Source organism: Podarcis pityusensis (assembly GCF_964106645.2).
Source record: "Podarcis pityusensis genome assembly, chromosome: 3".
Taxonomy (NCBI): domain Eukaryota; kingdom Metazoa; phylum Chordata; class Lepidosauria; order Squamata; family Lacertidae; genus Podarcis; species Podarcis pityusensis.
This window is the reverse complement of record NC_138026.1, coordinates 92,113,851-92,138,723: the sequence shown is the minus strand read 5'-3', so window position 1 is coordinate 92,138,723 and position 24,873 is coordinate 92,113,851. Positions and strand designations below refer to the sequence as shown.

Genomic DNA, 24,873 nt, shown 5'->3' with positions numbered 1-24,873 from the left:
CATACAACTAGCATACCGTCAAAAATATCCCAGCTAGATCTGACAAACAGCACTTAGAAGCCTAGATTAGCCCCCAAAGGCTATGATGCCAAAAAACAAAACAAAAAACAAACAAACTGCAGGGCAGGAAGTACAGGAAAGAAACAGAGCACAAAAGGAGAGAAGCAGCCAAACATGAGGCACATTCCTATAAATTGAGCCAATAGTTTCAAGGTACTGTACATGTTTTAGCAATCCATGTTACAGTCCAAGCATTCAATTGTATGCATCCTTTAGATGAGCAGCGTTATTTCAAAAATTCACACACTTTAATGACAAACTCTCTGCTTCATGACCACAGGAAATAACCTATACATCATCTACCACTGACCTATATATAATTGGCAATGCTAGTAAAGACCGTACTACTGACTCACTCCACTAGTGTGGCATATGGCCAATATTCTTTTAGAGGGATTACCATTCAATTATTTCCATGCGGACTTGAACAGGAAGTATTTTATCACTTCAGATGCTGTTAACGGCAGTAACCTTCTAAGACAAAAATGGACTCCCACAGAAGGTGGAGGAGGTTTTTAAGCAGAAGTTGGGTGGCCATCTGTCATAGATGCTTTAGTTGAGATTCCTGCATTGCAGGGGGTTGGACTAGATGACTAGAAGGGGGATACCTTCCAAATCTACAATGGTATGTTTCTATGACCTTGCTCACATTTGTTTATGTAAGTAGTTTTCAAGTTGGAACTGGTGAATCCTGGAGTTCTTTGGAAGCTTATCAGGGAATCATCTATGACTCAATCAATACTGGCAGAAAGGCTTTTCTGAAGACAGGCTTGTCCACTGCTACTAAACATTCCCTACAATGTAGATAAAAATGGCTGAAAAGATACAACCAATTGTATAGTGTGCATGTCTGTTTGTTGAAACATTTCACTGAATGTACATGTACATCCAGCTATTCTGTCCAGCTCAAGAGATTCCTATCAGGCCCACTTAATTGTTAAAGCATAACTAATCTGTGTTAAGTGGCCCCGGGTATGCATTCTTATGGATCATGGAGATTTCCCTATTTTAGACTATGCAAGACTGACTTCAGCATAGCCCGCCTCAAAGCATGAAACCCAAAACTGTTTGCAAAATGCTGGGGTTCTGTGACAAATGACAAGAGAAGGACAGTATTCCCTGGAAGTGGAAGACAAAGAATTTGAAAACCACTTTTAAAGTGACAAACAATATCTATCCTATTCAAAGAGACATATTGGTTTCAAGAAAATGCATTAACCCTCGGGGCCCCTTCCAACTCTACAATAAACCAACAAAGGAAAGATATGACAAATGTGAACAGCACTAGTTTCAAAACATATTCTTGGGTGTTCCAAATGCACTTAAAAATCACATCCACACATACACTATGCCCTACTCAGTAGGGCCTACTCTCTGACAATTCTCCAGTTACACTAGCTCACACACTGGAAGACTTCACTCAATCTGGCCCATCATTTTTTATGGGAGTCAGTTCTATAGTTTAGCTATGAAGAAGCACTTTCTTTTATCCACCCTGAATCTTCTAACACTCTGCTTCATAGGGTGTCCAAAAGATCTAGTGCAGGGATCTGCAACCTTTAAGACAAAAAGAGCCACTTGGACCCGTTTCCGAAGAAAAAAAAACTGGGAGCCGCAAAACTCGTCATTATAAAAATAACTTTTTTGTCACTTTTTTATTATTTCTTTGTTTGACCCCTCAGAATTACTCCTCCTCATAGAAATAAACGTTAAATTAACAAGTTACCTTTTTTTGTATGTGTGTTCTTCACTCCCCTTCAAAACAGTGACCAGCGTACATGCCCCCTTTCAATGCAGTGACCAGCGTACATGCCCCTTACAATGTAGTGGGCGGGCGGGAAGGTGACGTCGGGCCGGTGCGTGACTAACGCACGCACTGCCCCCATGCGACGTCACAGCCAGTACAGTGCCCGCCACAGTGGGGAGTGTCGGGGCGCACAATGCGCCTCCTCCCCTTGCTAGTATCTGCCCCAGAGCCGCGGCAAAGGTGTAAAAGAGCCACATGCGGCTCCGGAGCCGCGGGTTGCCTACCCCTGATCTAGTGTTATGAGAGAGGGAGAAAAACTTTTTCTATCTACTTTCTCCAAGCTGCACATAATTCTCTATACTTCTATCATGCCGCCTCTTACTTGCCTTTTTCTAAATTGAAAACTCCCCAAAGTTACAACTTTTCTTCATAGGGGAGTTGCTTTATCCCCTTGATAATTTTGGTTGCTCTTTCTGAAACGTTTACAACTCTAGAATATCCTTTTTGAGGTGAGGCGAGCAGGACTGTACAAAGTATTCCACATGTGGCCGCACCACAGATTTATATAATGGCATTATGTTCCTGGCAGTTTTATTTTCAATCCATTTCTTAATGATCCCTAGCATAGAATCTGCTATTTTCAGTCACCACGCACTGGGTTGACATCTTCATCGAACAATCTACTATGACCCCAAGGTTCCTGGAGGTTCACCTCCAGTTCAGACCCCATGAGTATTTATGTGGAATTAATGCTTTTTGTCCCAACATGCATTACTTTACACTAGTTCAGAACGAATTGCATTCGCCATTTTACCAACAATTCACTCAGTTTGGAGAGGTCTTTTTGGAGCTCTTCATGATCTCTTTTTCCTTTTATTGACTCTGAACAATTTAGTATCTTTGTCACCAAACTTGACCACCTCACTGCATGCTCCTAATTCTAGATCATTTATGAACAAGTTAAAAAACACATGCCTCAATACCAATCCTTGTGGGCCTCAACTTCCTACTTCTCTCCATATTTCCCCTTCATCAATTTTACTTCCTGCATGCATCCCATCTTCTTATACCTCTACATCTAAACCGCCATGACATTCCCAATATCCTATGCCGCCTCAGTGTTTAACAACTAATTACTGTAAACTCACACAGTTCAGGAACAGTCCACAGGACAAGCCCCCCCCCCCCCCCCCGCTGCCAATATTGGAAGGTCTGGGTTATTCCAGCAATCCTCATTGTAATCACAGGCCTAGCAGGCCTAACTATTACAACTGCCAGCTTAAAATGTTAAGCCTATTAGCCATGCAGTCTTGTGTACTCCAAAGTAAACCTCACTTAGTTTAGTGTGGCTTACTCAAAGGTAGTAGGTGAAGGGTATACAACTGCAGCCTAAGGCATCTTTAGAAATAACTGTTTAAAAGGCTATTTGCAGGGTACATGCTGAGAGAATGTGAGTTAGCAACAGCCAAGACTCCATCATAGCAGGTCTATCATAGCATGATGTAGAATTTGGTGTGCTTTTAAACCAAGTTTTTATTTTCTCATGGAGCACAAACAGCTTACAATAAACAATGCAGCATAATGCCAATTATACAAATAAGGCATTACTGGCGTAAATTGATACTCCGAAACACTCATTTTTTTTTCTGCCAATGCTCCATGTATCCGATTAAGCCCTTCTATGTTCCACAGAAATGATGCCAGCTGCATTTGCTGCTGAGTGCCTCTAGAAAGTCAGGTTCTAATCTTGCCAATTTCATCTGAATATCTCATGGTTTAAATCGCAAATTACAGATGCCATGAGAAATTCCATCACAATTACAGGTTAAGAACAAAGTACACATTACCCTAAACACACCTCAAACGGTCAATGCTGGAGGCAGAAAAACACAGAGCATTAATTTTAAGATGGAATTTGGCTGGGTAGAGGACAGTAATAGAAACCTCTGGTTGAGAGAAAGCCAGGATGCTCTCCTTTCCTCCAGTCAAGAGACTTTTGGCACTGCTCCTTTAGTTTACTGAGACTGGGAGAGTGAGATTCGCCACTCCAAGTCTGACCCATTTTGTCAAGAATCCATTCACCAGCACAGTTCTGCCATGAACTTGCTAAAACAGAAAATGCTAAATGTGAAATTAATATTATATTATTTATTAGACTTGTGCATCTCCTATGCCAAAGCTTCAAGGCAACTTTCAACAAACAAGTAAGAAGTAAAATTAATAATTACATAAATATAATTACATCTCATAAAATCAATCACCACATAACTACGATCACTACATAAAACTTTTGGCTAGAATATTCTACCTCATACAACTCCCCCCCAAACCCAGCATTCCTGCTGTAGATGCTGACAATGGAATATGTTGCCAAAAGTTTGGAAAAGTGAAGTATTAATCACAAAGAAAAAATTCCATATTGTCAGTGATACTGCAGATGGGTATTTTGAAATTTTAGGTCTCTGATCAATTGCTGAAGCACAGCGAAGTGTTTCTTGTTACCAGCATTTGCACTACATCATATTTAACATATTGCAGTAACTCCAGAGTGAAGAATCGCCTTACAACTTTGAGAGGAGTATTCCTAGAAGGCAATATATGATTTAGCCCAAAGTAAGAAATAGTTTCATTTACCTATTGCACTTTCCAAATCTCTATTTTGATGATAAGTGACTATTATTTCTAGGTTGCAGATCATATTCCCCAAGCCATGAGACTGAATAATTGCAGATTTGGTTGCTGAGGCAGCAGTACTACAAGGACAAACAGTGGGAATCCCATAAAGGAATTAAGCTGTTCCAAACAGGCTCATCTGCTATCATGAGGCATTTCACAAACTGTACATATTCCTATTTCCATGTGACATATTGACCCAGTTCAGATCATCACCATCCAAATGCAGTCACTTGCTATAAAGTGGTCCACAAAACTTTACTTAACTAATACAGCACAAAGAATAGAATTTAATTGGAGAGACACAAGTTGGATTGGCAGTGCTTTGAAGGGAACCTAACTGCAAAAAGAAATAGCTTATTGTTCCTTAGTCACAAATGAGGGGTTTTTTTCGGGGCGGAGGCAGGGAGAACAGTGCCAGGCTTGCAAGCCCTAGAACAGTTATAGCAACAATTTTCTCTCCAAAACTGCATATCAGTTCTTGCACATCATGTCATCATAGATGAGAAGTTCCAACCATAAGTTTGATAACTGCACATCTCTGTATGAAATAATACATTTAAAAGAATGGCCAGCATTACTTGTTCAGTACTTAGACTAGATACAAACTACTATGGACAATTTTTACAATATTCAGGCTACAGGTTTACTGCCAAGAAAATCATCTGAAATGAAGTTTATTTTTTTTAAAGCTAGGAAAAATAGTTCCATATATATTTTGGTGCTCTGTGAACAGGTGGAAAGATCAGATGCACCTGCCTTGTCAGCCATTTGGTACAGCTGCAAGATTAAAGACACAAGTACTGCTAATTACATCTCAGTGAAATTAGTTATAATGTATTCAGAGTTATTCTTCAAACAAAAGGCACTTTAATTTTAAGATTCTTCTCAACTGAGAGATTTTGCACTAAAACGAGCTTACTGATATATATTGCATTAGAAGAATATATAAACATCTACATGCAATTACAGACTATTGTCTATTTTGAGACAAGCAAACTGTGAAATTGTAAATCAATGCTGTTTCTAAACTAGCATATGTTATCAAATAAGAGCTCATAATACAAACTTCCAATAGCGCTGTGATGGTTTATGCCAGACATTTTATGAAAATCAAAGCAATTTTAGTACCACACGGATAAATAAAAATCACTGAACAGAACAGTCATGTGACCACAGAATAGGCAAAATTTACCCATGAATGTTCATGTGACACAAAGCAGTCAAACTGATCTATTTTAAAAATTATGATTTGTACTCTTAGCCCACCCTTCACTCCATGGTCCAAGGGTGGGTTCCAAAAATATAACCATTAAAATAAACACCATTAAAATAAGAAAATAAGAGTGGTAAGCACCACCAGTATCAGCATAACACTTTAAACCATGGATAGGCAAACTAAGTCCCGGGGGCTGGATCTGGCCCAATTGCCTTCTCAATCCGGCCAGCAGACAGTCTGGGAATCAGCGTGTTTTTACATGAGTAGAATGTGTGCTTTTATTTAAAATGAACCTTTGGTTTATTTGTGGGGCATAGGAATTCGTTCATCTCCCCCCCCCCAAAAAAATATAGTCTGGCCCCCCACAAGGTCTGAGGGACAGTGGACCGGCCCCCTACTAAAGAAGTTTGCTGACCCCTGGTTTAAACTAATGGGCACAGTTCCAGGTGAGTTGCAATTCCAAGACCGCATGCAAGCGTTTTCCCATGTCACAATGACTTCCATCATGTTGGGCATATACCATCACCAGTAAGTAATGTGGCAGGGCTCACGGGTTTTATGCCTTCTAGCATTTTAAAAAACGTTCAAGATGTGACTGAGTGAATGCAAGCAGCATGAAACTGTTCCTCCACTTTACAGGGGAAAGGCAATGATGCTTTATGACTGGCTAAGTACTGGAATTATGCAATACTACATTCCTACCTTTGAAAGAATACCAAAACCAATGGCAGATTTTCAGTCGTCTGATCGCTTATCATGGCACAAATAAATGCTATTTTATGGGTTATGCTGGGAGGGGGGGACAGGACCAGCGAAACACCTTAGCTATACACAACAGTAGCATATATTTTATTTATTATATATACAGTCCAACTTTCCTCTAAGGAGCTCAGGCCAGCATACATGGTTCATCAGCACCAACACTTTATCCACAACAACCGGAGAACATGATGAGAGTGCTACCGTGCTCATGGCCCTGCTTGTGTGCTGGTTTGCAACTGTGGGAACAGAAAGCTGGACTAGGTAGGCATTCAGTCTGATGTACTCAGGTTCTTAAGTAGGTTAGACTGAGAGATATGTGGCCGCCAACGGTTTGGCCTCATTTGGAATTTTGAGGGTACCATGGGCACCAACACCCCTGGGCTGTTTCTTACCCTGATTCCACACATACTAGGGGGGGAAACAGGCATGCACATGCACACATGTGGCATTCGGAAGGCAACAGAGTTAACGCAGATTTCCTGAAGTGTACATGGTTTTGCATAAAGGTAAAAGGTAAAGGGACCCCTGACCACTAGGTCCAGTCGTGACCGACTCTGGGGTTACGGCGATCATCTCGCTTTATTGGCCAAGGCAGCCGGCGTACAGCTTCCGGGTCATGTGACCAGCATGACTAAGCCGCTTGTGGCGAACCAGAGCAGCACACGGAAACGCCGTTTACCTTCCCGCCAGAGCAGTACCTATTTATCTACTTGCACTTTGACATGCTTTCGAACTGCTAGGTTGGCAGGAGCAGGGACCGAGCAACGGGAGCTCACCCCGTCACAGGGATTCAAACCGCTGACCTTCTGATCAGCAAGCCCTAGGCTCTGTGGTTTAACCCACAGCGCCACCTGCGTCCCACATGGTTTTGCATAGGGTCACACAAAAAACCCACCATTAGATTAAAGCTTACATTGGTAAACTGCACAGTAAAAATCAAGAGTTCCCATTCTTTTCAGCACCACAGAAACACTGATCCAAGACACAGGTGCTCATGGGATCTTCATGATTTTTTTCCCCACACAGTAAAACCCATTGCTAAATTAGAGAACACACTGTGGATACAGAGCAGGCCTATGATTTCATGGCAGGGTGTGTGTGTTTTTTGGGGGGGAGGGGTAAATTAGGAATAAACAGGCATGTGGAGGATAAATCAGGACTGAGATTATGATATGTAGGTATGGGGGAGGCAGCAATAGTAATCTCTTCCCCTGTGCCATGATCTTGCTATTGCGTCCTGGTGTCCCAAGAACAAAAAAAGCAAAACAAAACCCAGATCTGCAAAATGCAACCACACACCACAAATCTAGTTTGGCCTTACAGCAAATGAAAAAGCAAATAAAAACCACAGAATTGCAGGTGTAAGAGAGATACCTGACTGCCAAACCTACTTCGGTGAATATAGATCCCTCTTCGCAAGCAGCAAGCATTTCTGTACAGATAGAAACTTGTGTTGGAAATGCACAGAGGCCAGTCCTAGGACATGTGGACAGCAAATTGTAAGAGAAGCATGTAATCCTAGAGTCAGCTGAAAGATTCTTTAACATGTCAACAAAGACTCAAAGGTACAACCTCCTATGTTGGGTAGTATTATGATTACAATGGTACACCTCAGGTTAAGGACTATTCTTCTACTGCCTGGGAACTGAAACAAAACATCCCTTCTTGGATTACTACTGATAGACATGGTACGGCTCAACAGTGAATCTTCGTTCCAAGGTAAATGAATGTGCAGTTTGAGAACTATAATACATGCTCCTTTCTCAAAGACACTGGCATGAATGATTCTTCAGTATTTATCTATAGCAGAGTGCTATAATGCATGCATCTTTAGACAGTGGCACAGCCCTAAACGTGTCTTCCAAAAATTGTGAGGAATCTTCTGAGAAACTGCTAGATCCTCATCTCAATACCATTATGAAGTTTCCACCCCAAAATGGGAAAGTACTACTGCCCAAAACAATAAGGCTGGCATTTAAGATCAAAGCACATTTATTAAAGACAGACTGGTATTGCCCTATGATCTTCCAGACAAATGTAGAATTTAATTAAAAGGCAGCTAGCTGCTTTTTCCCTCACTCAAGTTTGTTTTATTACTTCTGTTGTATCATGTATCAACATGCATCTATTAAAAAACAAAGTCATAAAAATAATGAATGGAAAAATGAGCAAGCAAGATATAGCCTAGCTATATATCCTCTCCCTTCACCTTTCTCCAATCCACTGCCTTAAAACCATACCTTGTGCCAGAAAACTCGAAACAAAAATATCCAGAACTTCAAGATTTCATGCTCAATATGTTGTATATAAACCATCCAAGACAGATAAATATTCAGCCAACATCCTCTTACCTGTCAATGACAATCTCCAAGTTTTCCTCTGCAACTTGTTCCATCATCCAACTATAGTTATACATATTTTAAAAGCCCTTTGAATATTTAGATTAAAAATTGCCTTTAAAAAAACTTTACACGGGGGGAGTTGGCTTTTAAAGTTAAGCCTCAAAAAAGCAATCGATCAGTCATGCATTGAGTCCCAAATGTCTGTTTCATCCAGTCGAGGAGAAACAGGTGCTGCAAACTCTCAAGGCAAAGAAATTTAAGAGTAGATTTAGCACGGCACAAAACAGAAGTTAAAAAAAAAAAGCAAATTACCAAAGTTAAAAGCTTTAGAAGTTTAGTAGCTCTGAAGCTGTGATCTACACAATATTGATCAAATGTTAAAAAGCAGCTTTGACTTTTAAAAGCTGTTTTAAGTTTGCATTCACTTTCTCAGACTAGCTGCTATTATAATCTTTCTCTGTGAGACTACCGACAGAGTATCCTTAATATTGTTACAGCCCATTAAAGAGCACTGGTGCAGCCCAATGTGAAGAGGAGAAAAAAATATACTCAGGATAGCATCATCAGGTAAAGAGGCAATATAAAATAATCTTTTCCTGCCGTCCAAGGAGTCCTTGTGAGCTACACTCTTTTCTCAGCTCTGAACCATCCCTCGACTGTCTGCTCTGACAGGCAAGCTTCTGTAAAAGGATGAAGCAGCTTTTTCAGCCTTTTCAGGACTGGATCGACAACTGGCCACCCACCTGTCAATCACATGACATCAGACAATTCAAATTTGAAACTGGGAGTAGGCACAACTTTGCTCTTTAAAAGCCAGCAGCAGAGCCATATCTCCTAACTTAGCACTGTGGGAAAACTTAGTGCTGACGTGAGGAACCCTCCAGATACTGCTGTAGTACCACTCCCATAATCCCTAGCTATTGACCAGTCTTGCTGGGGATTATGGGAATTATATTCAGCAACATCTGAAGGGTGAAGGCTTCATCACTCCTGACTTAATGCTTAGATCAAAGGTAACAACAGATCTCTGTGCCTGATATCATATGACATCATGATGTCAGGTAGCTGATATGTAGGCATAGCCTTGTAAGCCAAACTGAGAGGCCTGGGAAGCCTAAGTAGGCCCACAAGCTGGATGTTCCCCACCCCTACCCTATAAGGATCATTCTTGGGTGTTCAGGTTTCTCTATTCTCTGCCTTGTTTCAGATGTATATTCATTTCCTGAGATTGTAATAGAACTCATTTGAGCACAAGCTGGGGTACAAGACATCAAATTTTAGATGAGGTACCATGAGGCACCTATCTACATGGAAGTGATGTGGTGACAGTGATAGGTGTCTGCTTCTTTCACAAAAATCATATTTTACTAGAAAACCAGTTTCTACCATGCAATCCATGGTTTCCAGCCAAGGCTGAATGAATGTCATGATTCTCTAGAAAAGAGCAGCAAATTGTGGTAAGTTTGTCTGATATGGGACTTAGGAGGAAAACCAGTTTCTGAACCTTAAGAGCATCCCCACACCATTTCTTGCAAGTTGTTCCTGAAGTTCAGTAGACTTTCAGAGGAGCACAGTGAACTGCCAGTAAGTGGGTGGGAAAGTCTATTCCAACCTATTCTATGTGTAAAACTCCACTTAATGATTGTTAGGATCATAGCTGTCAACTTTTCCCTTTTCTTGCGAGGAATCCTATTCGGAATAAGGGAATTTCCTGTAAAAAAGGGAAACGTTGACAGCTATGGTTAGGATTCAACCCATAGTCTAGAATAAATCAGCAATTTTTTTTCATATGGTTGGAAATACAGGTGTGTCAATCTTCGGAGAATAAAGACTATGTCACTTTTTATGTAACCAGGGTTATAACATACGTTAAATGATCTAAACTTGTATCCAATCTTTAACAAATTTAAGTGTTGTGTCCAATTCTTCCATTTGCAGAAGAACCTTGATCTCTCGGCTAATGGAAATGGAGGGGAGGTGGTTTTTGCAGATTCCCTGTTTCCCCTGTAGCTCCCTACACCACCTTCCACGCTGCTCTCTTCCACAATGCCTCCAACCTTCTGGAGCAACCGGGGGTGTGGGCAAAAGCTTTATCCCCTCCTCTTCCATTAGCAGAGGCTTCCACTGGATCAAAAGCTCTTCTACCACCTGAAGGCACAACAGGATTCAACCCTGATGTTACAACAGGTATATAGAGGAATAAAATGAATATGCAGAGCAAACAATTTAACATATTGTGCTCCAAGTAACACTGTTGCATGGCAACAAGAATCTACTGCAGGGAAGTAGAAAACCTTTTGATTTGCCAAATTACAGTTCTTTCTGGGAAAAAAGGGAAGTCAAGCAGTAGAGGAAACTAAACCTAGGTCTTGAGGAAAGCTGCAGTTCATCTAATGAACTGATTGTCCACTGCCAGAACTCCCTACTCAGCCTGCTCTTTGACTCTCTCCCATACACCCACAAGACCACATTTTCAGTGCCTTCAGAAATTGTGTCCCAGCTTACTCCAATAACAAATAATTCTAAAGAATAACTACATCCTCGGTAGAAATTTACCATTTCCAGAAATTATGAATCCATAGGGGGGGGGGGAAGTGTGGTGGGTTTTTTTTTAATGGACATTTTGGTAAATTCAGAAATATGCAATACTTATTTTTGTAAGTATTTGCAATACTTATTTTGGTATCAGAGCTAAGCTTCCTTCACTACTTTGAGAGCATAAAATTTCTTCAGTTAGCTCCAGAGAAAAACTAGTAAAGGAAGAACTTTTCCCAGAAGCACCCATACAAAAACCTTTTCCAATGCTCTAAATTAGTTTGTATTTGCTGACCTCAGCTAATGAAATGTTCTCATTAAGCATGCATACCAGTAGCTCCAGACATGTATATGTCTCCCTCATCTTAGTTTTGATTAACACATAGCTGATTAACACATAGTTTAATCAAGCTATCCAAAAGCACACCTTTAATTCGACTCTCCAGAGAGCCTGGATGAAGTTAACAGGTTACCTGTAAATCACTACCACCGTTTTTTGCATCCATTCTGCACCCATGGCAACTCCTTGTCACCTATCAAGACCCTTTCACTTCTGGATCTTGAGAGGAAATTCTCACCAGGTGTAGTCTGGCCTGTTTAAGCAATAGGTTTCCACCTAGGTTTCAGTGTTCAGTCTTGAAGTTCAACTGTTTGGTTCAGATCAGGCTGCTCTAGCCCCCATCATGGTGAGCTTTGGACACATTCTTGGATGGGCTGTACTATGGGTCTAGGAAGAGGATTACTTCACCGGACAGGCTGCTCCAACCGTTTTCCTTTATTTAGCTAGCTTGGTCCCCTTTTCCTTCCCTGCTCCTTGATATTCCTTTCCATGTTCTGGTTTGTTGTTCTGAACTTGCTTCAGTTAGGAGATTTTATGGAACGCGCTTCCTCTCCCAGTGATACTCAAGCTTAAGTTTCACAAGGTCACAAGATTCAGGGATTTGCATAGCTTGGACATCCACAGCTCCAGTAAGTCCAGGGACATTAATCAGTCTGGTGCTAATGAAGAACTCCAGGCTCACTCCCACCACCTCCTCCTCTCACATCTAGAAGGACCTTGTTGAAGCATCCCTTTCCTTTTGAACTCTGCTCTTTTCTTCCGCTTTAAGTTTATTCCCACTGGCACTAGCAATGTGTACTACTCCAAAAGATAATCTCATCCCCTACATACCTAACCAATCACTGTACTTTGCAGGAGAGTGCATCCTGCAGATATCATCCTATCAGGAAGTCTACTTCGCACAATATTGGAATCAGGCCTTTAGTCATGGTGACACCTGCCCTTTTCAATTCCTTCGTTGCATATCAGACAGGTTGCTGTAACGGCTAAAGACATTCCTATTTTAAGGAGTCTTCAAAAATCTTTATCACAGTTGGTATCTGTATTAAATTTGAATTGCTTTTATGTATGTGCTGTTATTGTTTTTGGATAGGCAACTGTTTTATATCTGTAAACTGCTTTGGCATGCCCCATGGGAAGTGATTTATAAATGAAATTGACAATGATAATGATGATATCTAATTCCTCCTCTTATACCAGTTGGGCTCTACTTATATCTCTCTCTCTCTCTCTCTCTCTCTCAACTCTCCTTTTATTTGGTCAGGGGCTTTTCCCACCTCAAACTGCCCTAGCTGCAACTAAGCAGCCAATCCGACTTTAATGCTACTTGATTAATCAGTCCTTTTTCATTCTGTAACAACTTTTATATTAATCAATGTCTTAACTTGTAATAAAATTCTACATTTTTAAAATTCTGAATTCTGGTTTGTTGTTGACTTCCTCTCTCTATATATATATTATGACTTGAAGGGTAATCTCCCTTTGGGGTACCATGTCTCTAAACTAGAGATATATTATTACATGTATCAGTCAAGTACAAGTGTACACAAGTGTGTTTGCATGAATGTATGATCTAGAACACACAAGTGACATCCACACAATATACTCAAAGCTGTCTTATATCACTTTAACCATCAACACCCCCCCCCCAAAATCATTGGAACTGTAGCTTGTAAGGGTTCTCAAAATTGTAGCTGTAAGGAGCTTCTCAACCTTAATAAACTACCTCCACAGCCTCTCTCAACTCAAAGACCCACCCACACTGCAAGGCACGCTCTTGGCCTGTCCCCCCCCCCCCCCCGCAATCTAAGATGATGGGGGATGGGGGCTTAATCTGAATCCTTTGTTATGATCCGTTCAGTGATGCAGTTTTTATTTTCAGGAACTCCAAACTCCCCTCTTTCTTTCACTGGCTGGTAGAAGTCTTTTTATTCTAGCAGGCTTTTGCCTACTGCAGTCATTGTTAATTGTCATCTCCACTGTTGTTACATTTAAATGGATTTTAATGCTATATGTTTTATCTATTATTGTTGTTGCATTTAGTAATTTATATTTCTATTGTATTGTGATTTTTTTGAGTCTGAAAAACAACATATACTTTTAAAAAAAAACAAACAGTGCAACTGAATTGCATCTGAAAACCTATTAGTCAGTGGGACTCTTATTACATCAGTGTAGTTTGCTCTTTTTGGCCAGGACCAGTTAATAACTGGTGTTCCATATTCTGGATCAGCTGATATTTCTGAATGATCTTCAAATGTAACTCAGGTGCAGGGCATAGTAGTAAATCTGCTCAGGTATTTTATCAGTGAATGTTTAACACTGACAGTCAGTTCAGTGAGCTGTTTACAGTACTGAGATTTTAAAATATCCAAATGAATTTGCTTTGGCAAATGGGAAAACTCTTTGACAGAGTGTGATCGGATTGCTTAAGGAATGTGCCCAACACCCACCAAATTATGCAGTAAAAGGTGGGCTGGTATTAGTGAACACTGCATTCAATTTGCAAAGCTGCAATGACATTAGTGGGCTCAGTGATCAATATAAGTGATGCCAGACCCATTATAAATATGACCCCCAATTCCAACTTCTAAAAATGAATGGGCAAAAGACAAATCAGAATCTACTAGTGGGTTGGTAGATGACTTGAAAGACTTTCCAACTCATAACTGTTTAACAACAGCAAGAACAAAAGTCCTCTTCTTTCTTCTTTCGTATTAGGCTGTTAGGATCCCTGCTGATCTGTAGTAAATTTGTACGTATTTTTGCATGTCAACTGATAATAGTGTACAGTAGTCACACTATATGTGAAGGTCCAGTTACAGAGGCAGCATGAATACAGTGGTACCTCGGGTTACATACACTTCAGGTTACATACGCTTCAGGTTACAGACTCAACTAACTCAGAAATAGTGCTTCAGGTTAAGAACTTTGCTTCAGGATGAGAAGAGAAATTGTGCTCCGGCGGCGCGGCAGCAGCAGGAGGCCCCGTTAGCTAATGTGGTGCTTCAGGTTAAGAACAGTTTCAGGTTAAGAATGGACCTCTGGAATGAATTAAGTACTTACCCCGAGGTACCACTGTACACAAATTCACATACTGTATAGCCAAAATTTACCTGGTTGCTTTCTGGCGGGAAGGGTGGCAGGATGAAGTCCCACACAGAAGCCCTCTCAGTGTCTCCATTATCTCTCCTTCACTCCTCCACACATGGCAGTTGCATACCGCTTTCCCTCCTCTTTGGGGTATTGCAGTGAGAGTCAGGAGCAGCAACCCAGTTCCCTTACTGATGACCATGACAGTGGGGTGATCAGCTTTGGTGGCGGTGGCAGCCTTCTGGGCAATGGTTGCAGTGGAGGAGGAGGAGAGACAAAGGTGGAAGGGAGGAGACAGGGATGCAGACAGAAGTGCCAGCTCCATCCATTCTAGCCTTTTTCTTTAGCCTGCATCTCTCTCTGCCGCCGCCGCCGCCCTCCTCCTCCTCCTCCTCCCTTCCACCTTTGTCTCTCCCGCACCACAACTTCCCGGCTGGTTGCCGCAGCCAAGGGAGCTGGCACTGGGGCCCCCTGGAGAGAAACAAAATACTGAAAGCTACAAGCTGGAGTTGAGCACATGTAATTGATTCAGCGCAAGTTAAATGTGCATGTGATGCGACAACACTGTATATAGCTCATGGCATGGCATGGATAACGAACTCTGTCCCTTGGGTCACCATTTGGTATCTGACTCCAAACCCATCATTTTGCACTCTGGATTGGTGAATCTTGAAAGAGTTCTAGTAAACAAAAACAAACAAACAAACAAACAAAAACAAGTTGGATCCCTCAACCCCGACATCTGCACACGCTTGCTCTGTAAGGCAACGGAATTGCACAAGCCACTACTTTTTATCAGGACAGAATATACAGTATATTGCCTGCAACATTGTTATCAAGCGTGCGAATGCAAATTCCCTCGGAATGGTTTAATAATTTGAAAGCAAAGGTCCTTTGGAGAACCTACTAGCCAAGGTTTTGTTTTTAAATGAAGAAGTTGGGGATCAAACCTAGGCCTTCAGCATGCGACACATGTGCCCTACACCTATGCTTTCACATTTTCACTCATTACAATGAATGCTTCACTGCTCAATAGCAGATGTAGCAAACGACAGCCTCCCTCACAAATTTGGAGGTGAAGAACTGAGCAGCAGTTGGTTAGCAATCCCCAGTTCCACAACACGATTGCTTCATTTAAGACAAAAGTCACAATCCTGGACTTAGCTCAGCATGACAGCATGAAGACCAAGTGTCTAAGGCCTTCCAGAAGTAATTGCAGGGCAAAACATTTTATTATTCTTATTGTTAAATTTGTATACTGCCCTTCATCTGTAGATCTCAGGGAGGTTCACAAAATCAAAATACAATATGAAAACACAAAATACATAATAAAAACAAACAGAAAACACCCACAAACCAATAACCACCCACAAACAGATTTAAAAGTGTATATATAGGAAGTTAACCAGCCCAAAGCCTGCTTGAAAAGGAATGTTTATCCCTCATGTCAAAGGGAAACACTTTTGCACAAACCATGGTGTTGAGTATCCCCACTATATTGTTTGTGTGTGCTCAAATGCATACACATGCATGCACACACACACATTTTATTTTTAAAAAGAACTTGTTTTGGTATAGCTCCAGACCAGCAGGACAGTCAGACAGACATTTATTTAATTTGTACATCACTCTTCATCCGAAGATCACAGGGTGGTTCACAACATAAAAATATGACATGAGAACACAGAATACACAAGACAAAAACAAACCAATACCCCCTCCCAAAAGCACATTTAAAAGGCTATAGAATGTTTAATCAGCCAAAAGCCTGGTTATAGAAAACTGTTTTTGCCTGGTGCCTAAAGATATGTAATGAAGGTGCCAGGCAAACATCCCTGGGGAGAGTGTTGCTTCATGCTAACCACAATTTAGAACAAACGATGGTATAAGTTGATAAACCATTGGTCTAATCATGTTTACAGTGCTTGTCTGCTTTTTCTGCCTTCCCATCTCCACAATGAAGCAGTTTTTCGGAGTAGAAAATTTGCCTCAACTGCAATTTGTCAATTCGACATTATGCCAAACCAACCATGTTTTTCAAACCCACTTCAACACATGGATTTCAATTCCAGTTTGCAACTATAGTTCTTCAATTCAGCTAAAAGATGGGAGGTCAGAGGTACCCATGTTTGACTTTATGTCTGAGCTTCTTCCAAAGTCCACAATTTTTTGACTGGAATTTGTAACCAAGCCAAAAACTGTTGCCAGATTGTTGGCCCTATACCAACAGCAGCTGCAAAGAAGACCTCTGCACCCCTCTTTCCTGCTTGAAAACATTGAGCCAAGCTTGACCTGGGCTACTGTTCTGCATGTGTCCTGTATCTCTGCACAGCAGCAAAAGCATCCCTCCCTCTCTTGCTCCAGAGTAGAAAATGGAATCAGTGGGGCTCTGGACACTTTGCCATGTAGTTGCCAAACACCCAAACATGGACATAGGAAGGAAGCAGGATGACCAGAAACCTGCCAGACAATCCCCACCCACCTCTCTATCTGCAGCGCTTCAAGTATGTGAAGAAGTCTTGCTCATCATGCTCACCCAACAGCAATTCACTATGGTGAATAAAACTGCCAGGGCCAGTTTCATTGGACGTTCATTACATCTGAATCAACGTTTGACTAGCACTGCAACCCAGATTTGATCCTGGGGTTCATTTATCAAGGTGTGGTTGGAATTTATGACTGAACACAGACAATGTCAAGGTGACACTGAAGTTTTACCAGTACAGTTGAATTTGAACTTTTATGGCCATGCACTCCCGAAAAATCATAGATAATTCACCAATGAGAGCATATGCTTACATACAGTCATACCTCGGGTTAAAGACGCTTCAGGTTAAATCTTTTCAGTTTGCATCCCGTGGTGATCTGGAAGTAACGGAACGGGTTACTTCCAGGTTTCGCCGCTCACACAGACGCTCAAAATGACGTCATGCGCATGCGCAGAAGTGGCGAATCGTGACCCACGCACGTGTGCAGACATGGGTTGCGTTCCTCTCAGGTTGCAAACGGGGCTCTGGAACGGATCCCGTTCGCAACCAGAGGTACCACTGTATGTATGTATGTACGCATGTATTTATTTATTTATTTTACATATGGCGCATGTAAGACGCTAATTCAGTATGTCACATCGACTTAAAAGGGCATCAGACAGCTGAGCAGTAAAAAACATCTGCATCAAACATTGTGGATCCAACATCATCGTGGATTCAACAAATGGGTTAAAGCACTTCCTAGGAAGATATCGTTAGTCTGTATCTCTGTCCCCTGCATGTCACATTTCTGAAAAAAATCAACGGGCACACTTCCCTCAGAGGCTAACAGGGGGAAAGGGCCATAGTTCAGTGGTGGAGCAACTGCTTTGCAATGTAGAATGTGTCACATTCAATTTCTAGCCTATCCAGGCAGGACTGAGTGAGCGCCCAGACGGAAAAACTCTAGAGAATCACTGCCAATCAGTATACACAATTCTGAACTAGATGGTCTGATTCAGTATGAGGTAGCTTCCTAAATGTCTATAATCGTATAAAAGAAAATCCTAAAGTGGGAAACGATGACTGAAAACAGCAGGGCCATTCAAGTCAAACATTTAACCCACAACTGAACCAAAAGGAAATGTGTCTAGGATCTGCACTGGATTAAAACATGTTCAACTATTCATCCTAACAATTAATATGGGGGGAAACAAGACAACACCCTTGTACTCTCAACCACTGTGAGGTAAACCTATTTTCCCCAGGAACAAGCAACACTGATATTTCCCCAAGTTGAAATTTGATTTTTCAGTTTATGGTATGACTATAGTCATGCCAATAATATGTTCAACACACTTTGAGTTTATATTGTTTGTACTGTTGTCACCCTCTGGTAAGGTCTTCTCTCCTTTTATCAGACGTTGCATTAAAGCTTGGTAAAAATGTATAAACATAGACACAAGTTATAAATTACATTTCTAAAATAACATGAAGCATCTTGGTGTCTCAAACAGAGTATCAGATTGTTCTAAAGTAACTGAAAATACTTTCTTTGGAAAAAACACAGGAAGTTTGTTTTCTTGCTAATGTGCTGAATTTACTGCTTTTGATACTACCAATGATTTCATATTTACATATTAGCAAAAACTTATTTTTACTTTCAGCTGAAATTTCACATTATGGATGTGCACATCTGCAAGGAAATGGATATCTAATAAATGATCTCAAAAATTCTGCATGACCTTTAGAAAATTCTCTCTCCCCATTACCCCTCCCCACAATGAAATGTAGGAAAACTTGAAGTTACCAATCTATAAAAACACCACAGTGAAACATTACACCAAAAACACCTTCCTTTGTTTTACAGAAGTGACCTGGTTCACACATTACACTAAATCATTGGTTCCCAAAGTGGATAGTACCACCCCTTGGGAAGCAGTGGGATTGCCTAGGACAGTGGTTTTCAACCAGTGTGTCGTGGCACCCTGGGGTGCCTTGAATGATGGTCAGGGGTGCCGTGGGCAACACTGGCCTCTGTCCCTCTTTCCTTCCCTCCCTCCTCTGATGCCCTCGTATCTCTGCCTCCCAAAGGCTTGTGCGGCTGTTTCTTGCAGCAGCCCTGGCTACAAGCTCCCCAGGCGAATGGTGCCTCTGGGGCTGGCCAGGGGGTGCTTTCCAGGCCCCTGTAGGGCAGTGTGAGGAGGCATCTCTCTTTGGGGCAAGGGGGGCAGCTCAGAGACCAAGGGCGGCAGCAGTGGCTCCCTGGAGGACTTCCAAGGAGAGAGAAGAAATTGAGGGAACACTCCACAAAGGAGGGTGTTTGAAAAGGGGTGAGGGGCTGCCGGCTCTGCAGGCAAAGGGTGACATAATCTGGCTCCTGAGCCCCACAGGGTGCCGCAGAAAGAATGTAGTTGATCAAGGGAGCCGTGGACCCAAAAATGTGGACCCCCCCCCTGACCCTGGGGGTGCTAAGAGGCAAGGGGGCAGCAGAGAGGTGCTGGACACATAAATGACTTTAAGACTTTGAAAATCTGGCATCCCTGGATCAAGTTCACCAATTTTGATGAATTAAGCTAAATAGTTTTAATTGGATTTTTAATAAATGTCTGATTAATTGCTACTGTTTTGAATTCTTTTTGTGTCGTTCTCTTCCTTAGTGGGTAGTGCAAACCACTATTCTGTATAATGCTTTTTATAGGGTTGAGTAGGGGGTGCTGCCCTAGAATTTGCTCTTGGGGTTCCCCTAACCCTCTGAAATAGAATTGTGGGTGGTGTGAAAGGGGAGGGGAGGATACGTCATCCTCAAAGTCATTCCACATGTGCAATGATTTAGCTGAATATAACGCAAAAGTTTAATATGAACAAGCAGTGCGCTGATTAAATTGTGTCATTCTTTCTCCCATTTCCTTTTATGCTGTTGGGAACAAACCATAGTCTGGTTTGTTGAGTTATCTGAACCCAAACTTGCAGTTTCTTGCCCCCAAACAAATCATAAGTGGCAAGTCAAGAACAAACCTTGGCTTCTGCCTTATGATTATTTGGAAATACACAAATCACAAGTCCAGGTCCAGATGACACAATAAGCCATACCAGGTACAAGAGTGGGGGAGGAGTGAAGCAGCAACTTTGACACTGCTTGTCCATGATCAGAAAAAAACAAACAAACTGTGGTTCAGGCTTCAGACTGCGATTTCTTTGGAGTGAAACCAGAATGTAGCTCATACACAAAATCATTTGCTTATCTGCAGATTGTGGCTAAGTGTGGCATCTGACTGAAACCACTAGTGAGGAAAGCAGAAGGAGGGGAAATGTTTCAGAAACCATACTCAAACTCAAGCTTTGGTTTTATCACATTTCAAATGACAAAGTAAGAAAAATCCCTGGACATTTTATATAAAATGATACATATATCTTCAAGATGGCCCATTATTGGTTCATTCAAGCAACACCACTTAATGAACCTGAGTCCAACGGAAGTAATACATATGTTCTGTACCCAGATAGAATGAAAAACTCTACATTGCTTTTTTATTGCTGAAATGTTTCTCTTTTGTATAGCCTCTGTATTGCCTAGATTCATATTATAACCAAGTTTTCATACATGTTATTAGTTGCATAAATGCACTAAAACATCTAAATTACTTACTATTTCAACATGTGCAAAAGCTCACAATGGTCTACAGCACTTGTTCACTCAGATAACTAAAGTTAAAAAAACCCAGCTATTCATATAGTCTGCTTTACAAATACTTCAGATTTGACTCAAACATGTTATCCCACCACTCTGCAGTACTTGTTTATACTCAGAGACCTTACTACTTAAAGGTATTGAATATCACCAACATTAGACATAACCATTTTCAAAGGCACCAACAGTAATTGTTGCAAAGGAACGGAATTTAAAACACCAATGGCATATCTAACTCCTTGACTGCGTACATTCCTGCCTGTGGTCAAAATCACTAAAAATATTCAATGTTTCACCATACTGGAAGATGAATAATCTTCCCAACACTTCACACAATACAACATTTACCAAGATGGCAAAGTGGAGGGAGGTCACCCACCTGACTGGCCTACTTGTCTAAGTGCCCACAGCAATGCATCTCCTTGACTTCGTTTCATTTTTTCAGAATCCTAAGTAACCAAGAGGAGAGGAGAGAAAGACTATATACTCTTTTCTTGTACTGTCTTCACAATCCTTCCAGAGTAGATCAATGAGAGGAGACTGAGAATCAGGAGTCCTCCTGCCCCAATTCCCATGGTGACTTGCAGTTCTAAACCAGAGCAAAACCAAAGTTGCTACATTACATGTCTGTACTGAATAGAAATAGTGATTTCACTACTTCCTGGGAAAACACGCAATCCATACTTCTGCGAATTCATGACACTGGCTTAATAGGACCATGCCACAGAAGATGTTCTTGTAAATGCTAACAGAATTAATGAGGTTTTAAAACAGCTGTTCTTGTTTTGTTTCATACATATTAACTTGCCATTATATAATTATATTAACTTATATTTATAATATTGCATTGCTATTATATTAAATTACATTTCAAAGCCATTATTTGTACCTGAATATAGCTATAGCAGCACCTATTGTTTCAAACTGGTATTATCAACCCATTACGAACAATAGGCCACAAAACTTGAATACCTCTTAAAGATACAGCAGGGACATAAAGTCACTACTAAACAGTTATGTTCTGGCTAGGATAAATTCTATGCTCATAATAATAAATTAGCCAATAGATCACGGAATACTTTTTTAAAGTATGTGTTTTAAATAGTAACAAACTTGTTTGCTCCCCCTTCATGTACTTGCTTAGTTAAAACATTTCGTGTGCATTAAGGACCTTAATACTTGCAATAAAAATCCAAAGAACGTACGTTCTAGTCTTTAAAAAGTATTGAAAATATTAAAGTTTAAGAAAACTAATTGTGCAAGTTTTGTTGTAAGTAGTTTGTACAGTAAAATGACTGACTGAGAAATCAAGGGCAGCCAATTTAGCATACTAATGGCCTCACTTCTGAAGAAATGTTTGCCAGGAATACAGCTTACTTCAGCTAGCCGACATAAGTTTAAATACATAGTAGCCCATCAACACCAACACTAGAACACATATCAATACATCTTTTTGCCATGTGTTCAACACATTACAGACATACCCTACAATTAATGGGAGGCACTTTTAAAAGGGTTTCAGTGTGTCCACAAAAGGACTCACAACCATACAACCATCCTTAAAAAAAAAAAAAATCTGTAGTATCTGGGTATTCTAAGACACAATCAAATGCAAACGAAAGTTGTAGAAATTCTGATATTTGAACTTAAAACATCAAATATCAGATTATAATTTCTAATCTGTTTCTAATATTCTAATACACACTTCTGGAAAAGTAAATGGGAAGATTTCAGAAACGCTACTATGTAATCCATAATAGACTGAACTAAAGGTAAACAAATACATAGGGCACTCAGCTCAAATTCAGTTAGAACACACAATATATAGCATTTTCTGGTTGTGTGTTGTATAAATATAGCTGGTTTCTTCAATATATTCACAGAGGATTTGTAAAGTACATTTATACCTCGCTCACACACTAGGAGGACACCCAACAATGAAATGAATGAACAAAACCACAGATTTATAAACGGACCAAGTGAGAGCCATGAGAAGTACTAAACGTGGGTGCAGGCTGCCAAGACTGCACAGCTTATGTACGTTCTCTGCTAAACTTTTTTTCAGAAGAAAGTACTTAAAATTCCTGGTGAAGTCAAGTTACTTGACATTTTGTCTCACTAAAAGAAGTGGTGGGCCATATCATGTGAATCTTATTGTATTACATTCTAAAGGGCTTGGCAACTGTTGGTCATTAATCTTTAACACAAAGGAAATTCAAATACAGTGACAACATTTTTTTTTTGGGGGGGGGAGTAATTTAGTCCCAGTCCCAATAGTTTAAACTACAAGGATAGGGTCCCCCTGGAGCCTGGTCAACAGCCTAGCAAGTCCCCTGTTCAAAGTCTTGCGTCAAAGTGGTGAAAGAATATAAAATACAGAAATTAAAAACCGTTTAGCCATGGGAGTGGGGGAGGGGAGATACCCACTTCACTACTGACAATATGTGAAGAAACCCCTTTTAAAGCAAAAACAGAAAACCCACTCAAACACATATTCGTCATTGCTAGTGTTGTGTATGTGATTTTCTCCTATTTATCGATTACACAAAGAAAAACCCAGCAGGGGCTGCTGCAGTGCAACATACGCCGATTTCAGATTGGAGCGGGGAGGGGGGGGGAGATTCTTTTTCACTTCTACGCCTTGAATTCTGTAGCTGGGGCGAACGGATAGGTGATTCTATGCCTTGCTTTTAACCGCGAATAAAGGGCACCGAAAATAGCCCGTCCTCTTTCCCTCCAGCTCCAGTTGCCCCTCCCAAAGAAAATAAAGGTGGTTTTTCAACCCTCCAAACGAACCAGTGTCACCTTTCCCCCTTCCTTTCTGTGCAACCCCCCCCCCCACACACCCCAAAAGCTCTTCCACAACCCTTGCTTGCAACAAAAGCTCTGCACGCCAGATGAGCCATTATTATCCCTATGGTCACACCATCAGCACAATCCCTTTTCTTTTTCTCCTGCCGGCAAACACGCACACGCAAACTTCCCCCCATTCTAGAGAAAAGAACAATGCGGGGGGGGGGGGGAGAGAGATAGGGAGAAGGACATGCAACTACAACACCGCGGGCAACCAATGCAAAATTTGGAAGGGAGGGAGAGGGGGAAAACATGGGGGTGAGAAAAGAAACCCCCCCCAACCCTTTTTCGCCGCAGCTCCTTCCCTCCAAACCGGCCGACACTTCCCATATCCCGCCCGAGGCTTCCCTATTAAGACGACCCCCCCCCCCAGTCATGCCCACCCCGTCGGGGTTTCCCCCTCGAGCCCTCAGTCGCTCCACTCGGGAGGGGGCCCTTCCTCAACCCACCCGCGCAAGGCTTCCCCGTTCTCGGCTGCAACCTCTTCCCCCTCCTCCACCACCCCAAACCGTCGCAACAACAACAAGAAAAGCCCTCCATGGACACGAACCCACAAGGCCCCCCTCTCGGCATAATGGTTCCCCTCCTTGCAGAGGAGGAAAGAGCAAAAAGGCTCCCCCCAAACACACACACACCAATGCATGCATGCATGCACACGCACACACTTCACCTCATGTTGCTGCCCAGGGGCCGGGGGGGGCGTCTTCCCCCCCGCTCCTCGCTCTTCTCTCCTCAGGAGCCGGCTGGGTCGTTCTCAATAGGCGACGAGTGCGGAGGGAGGGAGGGGAGGAGGAAGAGGAGCAGCAGCAGCAGCAGCAGCGGGGAGGGGGGTCCCCCCGCAGGCGCCAGCCAGTCCCTGCCTTGGCAACCCTGAGACTGGCTCGCCTTGCCTTGCCTGCGCCCTCCGGCTCGGCTGCTTTGGCCCAACCCGACCACAGCGGGGAGTCCAAGGAGGGAGGGAAGAAAGGGAGGGAGGAGGGAGGAATGGCGCACGCGGGGGGGGGAGGAGGAGCGGGAGGAGGGGAGAACAAGAGAAGGTGGGAGCGTCGGGAACGCGAGGGGCAGCGCGCGAGCGGCTCGCTCGAGACGC

The 24,873-nt window shown here is 41.8% G+C and overlaps 1 protein-coding gene across 2 annotated transcripts in view; it reads right to left on the bottom strand.

Annotated features, from left to right (window-relative positions):
- ENAH (ENAH actin regulator) overlaps positions 1-24,758 on the bottom strand; it is a 72,709-nt gene extending 47,951 nt beyond the window's left edge. The window contains exon 1 of one of the 2 annotated variants that reach the window (XM_081000141.1): positions 24,454-24,758. In XM_081000141.1, coding sequence (XP_080856267.1) covers positions 24,454-24,458 — 5 coding nt within the window. In that variant the 5' untranslated portion in view covers positions 24,459-24,758. Of the gene's footprint in view, positions 1-8,812; positions 8,872-24,453 lie in introns of those variants that run through there. The other variant, XM_081000140.1, reaches the window with a different exon arrangement.
- Between the last annotated feature and the right edge of the window lie 115 nt (positions 24,759-24,873).